At 40.6% G+C, this 8,174-nt stretch overlaps 2 protein-coding genes across 4 annotated transcripts in view; both read left to right on the top strand.

The window, feature by feature from the left end:
* cacna1bb (calcium channel, voltage-dependent, N type, alpha 1B subunit, b) overlaps window positions 1-201 on the top strand; it is a 140,768-nt gene extending 140,567 nt beyond the window's left edge. Inside the window, exon 52 of the mRNA XM_037979527.1 lies at window positions 6-201. Coding sequence (XP_037835455.1) covers window positions 6-107 — 102 coding nt within the window. The 3' untranslated portion in view covers window positions 108-201. The remainder of the gene's footprint in view (window positions 1-5) is intronic.
* A 3,884-nt stretch (window positions 202-4,085) lies between these two features.
* The window catches only part of si:ch211-196i2.1 (collagen alpha-1(I) chain), an 81,043-nt gene continuing 76,954 nt past the window's right edge, over window positions 4,086-8,174 (top strand). For all 3 annotated transcript variants that reach the window (XR_005234056.1, XM_037979605.1, XM_017425492.3), the window contains exon 1: window positions 4,086-4,286. Coding sequence is in view for 2 of the 3 variants with exons in the window: in XM_037979605.1 (XP_037835533.1) it covers window positions 4,178-4,286 (109 nt within the window). In the remaining variant the exon portion in view is untranslated. The remainder of the gene's footprint in view (window positions 4,287-8,174) is intronic.

Here is an 8,174-nt window from a genome sequence, read left to right as displayed (position 1 = left end):
GGCAGGCGGGCGGCGTGCCCAATGGGTACCACTTCACCCTGGGGTCTGCATCCGGCAGCCGGGGAGCGGGGGGTCTCAGGGAGCGGGAGGAGGAGGACTGGTGCTAACACGGCTGAAACAATCGGGTCGGCAGGAAGATGGAGGAAGAAAAGGAGACCAATCCAGCTTTGTAGTGTTACTCTCTCTTTACAGAAAAAAAAACGACTTTTCTATCTCCTTTACTTGCACTGAAATTCTCGCACATGTGAAGACCCGTAACTGTTTGCCTTGGTTCATAAATCCATGGAGCCGAAGACGAAAGCCAAATCTTTTCTGGGCGAAGCTGTGACCTGAACGCCTCATCGCGGCTGCTCACGACGCTGTTTTACTACCTAACGGGTTGTTTCTCGCTCGCCTGGTAGGCGGGCGGGTTCCTCTCGTTTCTTTTTTCCGTTCAGCTGTCACTACGGCGTGAGCACCCAATTTTTGCCAAAGCAGATTAGGAAAAAGGTTTTCATTCAGGTCTTAAAACTATAAACTTCAGGGATGCACCGATACCAGTATCAGGTGTCAGTATGATGCTGTGTAGTAGTACTCATAAAAGTGTTCTGGTACCATAGTACTGATACTGCTTTACGTTGAGCAGCCAAGCGGTTGAGTTGATTGTCCTGATCCACGTTTCTTACCAGCTGGTGGCACCGTGAAGCTGTCTGCCAACTGCCAATAAACACAAGAAGAAGAAGAAGCCATATACAGATCTGAGCCCGAGTTTCCTGACAGTTCCACCGCTCAGACCCCGGCAGGACGGGCGCCATCATGTTCGTTAAGGAGACGGAGGAAGAGTTAACGAGCCGGGAGAGGCGACGAAACGGCCCAGACTGACTGTAGTGATCAGAACCATCCAAAACCTGCTTAACGAGCTGCTTAACGAGGAGAAGCCAATGAAGGCGCCAACCTTAAGAACCGTTGTTGTTGCCATCTCTCCAGCCGGACGCCGCCGCCGTTTTTAGCAAATTGACGACCGTTAAACTTCATGAATGTTTATTTTTATCATCATTATTATAGTTATTGTGGCGCTGGAACAAAAATTGGTTCAAAAAAAGAATTTTCAACACAAATCACCAGCTGGAGCAGATTAAATTTGTAATCAGAGGTTCTGCCGACTGGTTCATCAGTACTCCTATTAGTACTCTGCATTGGCAAGTACTCCGATGTAAGTACTCGTACTCAGTTTGAAAAGATGCGGTATCGGTGCATCCCTAATAAACAGTCGTTTATTTGCTGAAAAGAATCCTGGGTTTAAAAAAAAAGACTTTAATCTGTGTTTGAGGACGTCGGAGCAGAAGGACAGTTTTCCGACATTAAGCGGCTAAATACTAAGTGCCTCGTTTACCGCCATGTGTTGCAGCCTCGCCGTGGATCCGACGGACTTTACCAGAACCGAGCGGCTGGGATACACAGAACAAAACTTGTTTGAATCTGGTATTAATGCAAAAAAAAAAAAAAAAAAAAAAAACAACAAAAAAATTTTTTTTTTTTTTTCCGACATTAAGCGGCTAAATACTAAGTGCCTCGTTTACCGCCATGTGTTGCAGCCTCGCCGTGGATCCGACGGACTTTACCAGAACCGAGCGGCTGGGATACACAGAACAAAACTTGTTTGAATCTGGTATTAATGCAAAAAAAAAAAAAAAAAAAGAAAACAACAAAAAATTTTTTTTTTTTTTTGTACTGATCTTTGTGGTAGGTAAATCAGAAATTGTCCAGTTAATCCAAAGTAGTGCATGAGAGGGGTGTCAAAATGTGGTGTCTGTATATTTGTATCAAGGGTTTGTGGTTCGTTGCCTTTTTTTTAAAATATACTGCCAGTGAGTTACAGAAAAATAACGTCCGGGGTGGAGGAAAAGTGCCATTTTTTTTTTTTTTAAATCTACAAGAGGAAAAAAAAAAAAAGAAATCCGAAACAGATTTCTGAAACGCCGTATTGCGTTTAATCTCTGCCATAAAACCCCAGATTTTCAGGGTTTTTCCTCTTTATCGTCTGACTGATCGGAGGGTTTGTAAACTCGCAGGTTGTTGTTGCAAATGACTGTTGACTTAAAACGAAAAATCAAAAAAAAACGTAGGGCTATGCAACGAGACGACACTCCATCTGCCCCGTAGCTTTAACCCTCTTCAAACTCCAGGTTCGACATTTGTTCACGAAGGTTTGCAAAACTTCAATGTATTATAGCAAAACCAGAGATGCGAGGGGGCCAAAATTAAAAATTTGGTCCCAGCTAAGGGCCAATCACGATCAATATTTATTAAAAATGACAAATTACCCTGGATTTAGATGTATTATGTCAAATCATTCATATAGAAATATTAATTATCTTTTCCCAGTTACAGATTATACAGAATTTAGAGCAAACAGACTTTAATGAACACAGACAAATAGATCAAACTTCAAAAAGCTCATCATTAGCTGTCATTTCTTACGCCTCACTCAGCTTTTAAATGAATTTTTTAACATTAAAACAGACAAAAATCTGATCAGACAGAAATTAAAACTATATATTGTTGGCTTCTAAGTCACTGTCAGAGAAAACTTCAGTTTTTTTTTAAAGCAAAATAAGAATCAGAGACTCGATCCGTCCCAGACTGGAGGACCGGATCTGGCCCGCGGGCCTTGAGTTTGACACGTGTGTATTATAGGATGTACAGCTGAATGAGACGCGTACACAAACGCCCCGTCGACCGCAGAGAATATAAAAACTGTGGTTTTAAAAATCGACTGGGAGGACCAGATTGACCAACCTAGATTTAAAATTAAACCCCCCCAGCTGGAGTCCTTTAAGGTCCTGAAGCTCAAACCAAATGGTACTGACAGATCCGACCCACCGGGCCAACAAACTTGGCGGCCGGGGGCGTGAAACTTCATCTGAACATGACTTCTTTTAAAAAGGTAAGGCTCGATGTGTGTTCTATGTTTGCTTTCACCAATAAATCTCAAGGAAAGATATAAAAAAAAAAATCAACAAGGTTGTGGCTTTTATTCACAATGTTTGATTTGTGTTTCCTCTCGCAGCTTAAAAAAAGCTTGTTACATCAAGAATTATGTGCTCCAATTTAAAAAAAAAACAACTCAAATAGGAGTTTGTTGAAGAAAAATAGATTATATTGAGTTTATTTGCTTTTAGGCTCAGGAAACGAGTCATAAAGCACAGATTACTTTTAATTTTTAGGTTAGATCTTTAACTGATGCTGTGTTCAGGTGAAGGGATTCCTCCATCCAGGAAGCAGAGCAAAGAGAGGTCAAAGTTCACGCTGCTGGAGGACGACCTGCGTCACGTGACACCCCCCTTCCGCCCGCCGTGAAACCTGGAAAGAGTTCAGCCCGGAAACGCAGGAGTTTAGACCCAAACGTCGGGAAGAAGCGAGGAAAGTGTGCAGATCGGGAACATCTGGAGCGAGGCGGAGGAGAGAGACGAGTCGTTGGACGTCCGGTGGTCCAAATGTCCTGGGAGGACAGCGGAGACGTCCATCAGCTGGGAGTCCAGGCTGCCACAATCAGACTCTGATTAGAAAATCCACTCAAACTTCGTCTCAAACCCTTATTTTGTTTAGAAAATCGTTAACTCCAAGTAGCTCTGAAATGTGGGTACGCATTCAGTGTAAACAAAGCGCTTATTAATGAATCTGAGCGTAATCGCCACTTCGGCTGATTTCTGCAGGTAAACAAACGGACACGTCAACCATCAATATGTTAATAATAAAATTGATAAATTTTTTTTATTGAAGTAGCTTTAATAGTTCGTAACCTTTTCACAGAGCCCCGCTTTCAAAGATCTGAACTCACCCTTTAATCTGACTTTTTTTATTTTTATTTTCAAAGCGCTTTGATGTCCTCGAGTCTGGATTCTTCTGAGCTTTAGGAGCCTTCATCGTCCACCTTCTTTCATCAAACATCTCATCATTTCCCTGTAAATGTGACAGCTTTATGGGAGGATGGGTGGAGGCTTTCCGGGCTTCCGATTGGCTCGGACGGGGGGCAGGGGGGTGGGGCTTGCGTTTATGTGATGCAGCTGCGCAAGGAGAACCGGCCGAAGAAGACAGGAGGAAGAGGAGGAGGAGGAAGCCCCAGGAACGGACCTGCTGTTTAAATGGAGCTGAGACAGTTTGGCTCGTTTTCAGTCCGTTTGGTTCTCCTGTAGACATGTCTCCGTGGGGACTGAGGTGGACACTTTGTGTCCTCGGGTCCCTCATCAGGACCTCAGCCTCACCTGCGGCGGATTTCGGGTCCGGGTCCGGGATGCTCCAGACAGGTAAGACCTGAGACCCTGACAGGTGCTGAAATTAATCTTTATTAATTCAGCTGGACTGTTAGAACGAGCTGAACAAAAGCTAAAAGCTACTGTTAGCTAAAACCATAACTACAAGTTGTAATTAGCAAAAGAGTAGCTAACAGGTGAAAGTACTAAAAGCTAAAGCTAGCAAAACTGTAGGTAAAATTAAAGCTAATATTATCAAACTGTATTTAAAAAATAAATTTAGCTAGAAAGAAGCTAAATGTAGCGAAATTGTAGCTAAAAGCTAAACTAAAAAAAGAAACCAAAACTTAAAATTAGCTAGAAAGTAGCTAAGAGGTAAAACTACCAAATGCCTCATTAAAGCTAAAGTTAGCAAAACCATAGCTTAAAGCTAAAATAATAAACTGTGTGTAAAAGCTAACATTACCAAACTGTAGGTGAAAACTAAATCTAGCAAGACAAGCTAAAAGCTAAATGTAACAAAACTGTAGCTTAAAGCTAAGCATAGCAAAAGCTACAATTAGCAAAAAAAAAAAGCTGACATGTAAAACTACCAGAGCATAACTAAAAACTAAAGCTAGCAAAGCTGTAGGTAAAAGATCAAATTATGAAAACTGTAGATTTAAGCTAAAATAATAATAAACTGTAGCTAAAAGTTAAATTTAGCAAGATGTTAAAATTAGCAAAAAGGATAGCGAACTGGTAAAACTATCAAATGCTTCATTAAAACTAGATTTATCGTAACTCAAAGCTCAATGTAGCAGAACTGATGCTAAAACTAGCAACACAGTAGCCAAAAGTTAAATGTAGCTAAAACTACCAAAATTGAACATAAAAGAAAATTTAAAAGCTAAGCTAAGTTAAAATAATAAACTGTGAGTCAAAACTGACGTTCCCAAACTGTAGTTGAATCTAGAATTAGGAAGACAGTAGCTGAAAGTAACAAAAACCATAGCTAAAAGCTAATATTAGCGAAACTGTAAATAAAAGTATAGTGTCATAGAAAGATTAAAACAAGTGGATTTCAGAGAAATTTTTTTTTAAAGGAATTACAGATTTTAATGTGTTTCAGTGAGGAAGTTGTTTCTAAATAAAGTGAAAAAAAGTTATAAAAAGTAAAAGTCATAACGTCAAACTGAATGTTTTGATAAATGACAGATTAATTAAAGGATTCACATGATTACTGTGGGAAATTAGTTTTTCTAAATGGAATCAGTGAGAATAAACTCAACTTTAATGTAAGTTTTGAATTATTCAAACTGTTTTTGTGGATTTGTCTTTGATCGCCTGTAATCAGCCCCAACCTGCTGCAGAAACACCAGAATTTCCTCCTGACGTCGGGGGTCTTTGAACGCAGCAGGTCGGCGTTCCTCAGGTCTATCAGCCGGACCTCCGTCGGTCCACCTGGGATGTTTCCTGAGACCCAAACTTTAACCAACTTTGTTTTTTTTGTTGCTTTTCGAAGAGACTAAAGTCAGACCGCAGCGAAGCAATTAAACCTGATTACAGGGCACTTCGATTTAACAAATTACTCCCACAACTTTTCGGGGAAGGAAAAAAAAAACACCAATTAGCGAATGTTTGTGGAGCAAACCTTTAAAAGCCTGCAGATTTTTCTTCTACGTCTCATAAATTTACACCAAAAAGGCCAAACATCTCTTCGTAATGTGCTGGTTTTAGGGGTAAAAAAAAAAAAAGAAGAAATTTCAGATCTTTGTTCGTAAGAAACTCGTTTGGAATCCAAGAATCGGCTGCAATTAGTGTTTCAGATGGAATGCTTTTATCGTGGAAGGCAGCCTTTGGTAATGGAAGCCTCGTTTCTGCAGAACCTGGACCCGTTCTGTGGCCCAGTTGGTCCACATGTTGCCTCCGAGCTGCTGACAGGACCGATCTCGGGGCCCGTTTTCACGTCCGAGACCCCAAACGGCGACATCCGAGACAGTTTTCCAGGGAAAATGTTTCTGCGTTTTGATTGGATCCAGCTGCTCTGGATGTTTGGACAGAAATATTATTGCTGATCTAAGACCTGACTCTTTTTTTTCTTTGTGTCGCTGAAACTACGATGAAGGATAAGAGGGATAACCTTGGATTTATTTAGCTTTTATGAGGTTTCCTTGCTGAAATCAGATCCACAGGGATTGACTCGGCTCATGTTTGAATCAGTCATTTCGGCTGATAAAATCAACACTTGGACAAACTCTTTATCCAAACCCGGTTACAGAAAGCAACATGGTGGGTTTTTTTTTTTTTTCTAAAAACCTGTTTGAAAGGTCCAGATCACACATGTTCCTAATAAGAAACTCTAAACACCAAGATCCAACAAAGTCTTTATTTAAAACCTTGACTTTAACCGCCGTTAGCAGAATATCTTTTGACCGAGAGGACGGACTTTCATCAAACTTTTGGACAGTTATTAATATCAACAATCAATGAATATCAATTTAAAGGCAGCTACACCCAACCAACTGTGGAAATCATAAAAAAACTGCCAGTTTTACAGATACTGAGCTAAAATTCGATGTGGTAGTCACTGAGAGTGACCCTGAACACATCCTCTGACCTCTAAACATCGGAGTCAAACCTGTTAGCAAAATATTTAATGAACCTTAAGTAGCCGTTAGCTGGACTCTGATTAGCCATTGGCTGGAATTTAAGCAGCTATTAGCCCGGCTCTGAGTAGCTAACCGCTCTCGTTAGCTAGACTCTGATTAGCTGTTAGCTGAACTCTGATTAGCCATTAGCTGGTCTTTGAGTAGCCATCAGCTGACTCATGCTTTTATTTTTTACTAAAAACTTAAGTGTTTTTTTTTAATTAAGTTATTTTATTCCACTTCTGATTCACTATAAATTATTTATATCTTTGATATGAAATGCATATAATATGTAAAAAATATAGGACTCTAATTTTGATGTGAATTAAAATGATTAAAAATAACTGCCATGAGAATTTCGAGCCCCAATAACCATTTTTAAACATCTGAACTGTCCAGGGTTTAGATGGTGCGTCCACCTTCACATGATTATTATACGTTCATGCTCCCCAGAGGATGAACCATCGTATTATATTACATTTTAATCTCTGCAGAATGCAACCAGTGATAAGTGATGGTGTTCATTTCCTGCTCTTCAAGTTCCTTTGGTCTCAGAATGATCCTGGAGAAAGCCGACACAGGAATATGCATTGTCCTCAGAGGATGCACCATTTGCATTTTAAACGGGACCCATTTTTGTTACTTTCTTCGGGTTCTAGATGAAGACATTCACATTAGGCTGAATGATGTGTGATTTATTTACATTTCTGACTTTCCTTCGTGCAAGAGTTTCACTTTAATGTGGTTTTGGTGCTTCGGACCAGATTTGTTGTCTTGTTTAACCTTTTTGTGGTTTGATATCGTTCAGCGTTCTCTGAAAACATAAAAGAAAAATGGATTTCAGCCACAGCTGCACACCAGCAACCTGATAGACCTGCTGCAACTTTAGCATCGCTGTCAGTTTTCCTTACCTTCCATCCGTCCGTCCTCCCAGTCATTACATCCAGCTGTGGTGCTCCCATGCGTCTGGAAAAGCTTTTCTTTTCACCTTTGACCCTGTGAGAGAGGTATTGCTGGAAAGATACAGAACTGCTGCTGAGAATAAGCTCTGTGATGCTAAAAGAGGATTGTCTCCATTTTTCTTCATTCTTCTCAGTTTCGGCTGTCCTATCTGTTAACGGCTGACACGTATTCACTCACTCCGAAGGTACAAATGGATCTCTAACCAGAGACAGAACAGGTATTTTTATGTCTCTCAGGTGTGCACTTTGGTAATGTGGGGATTGGAAATTGGAAAAATGTAGACTTTGCTTCTCGGGAGCCAGACCTTCCTGTAGACCCTTTTATCGTTTCGAGTTACCATCTTTGCTTT

Source organism: Kryptolebias marmoratus, linkage group LG14, assembly GCF_001649575.2.
Source record: "Kryptolebias marmoratus isolate JLee-2015 linkage group LG14, ASM164957v2, whole genome shotgun sequence".
In the NCBI taxonomy this organism is placed as follows: domain Eukaryota; kingdom Metazoa; phylum Chordata; class Actinopteri; order Cyprinodontiformes; family Rivulidae; genus Kryptolebias; species Kryptolebias marmoratus.
The sequence above is the reverse complement of the archived record's forward strand: the minus strand, read 5'-3'. Positions and strand labels throughout refer to the sequence as shown.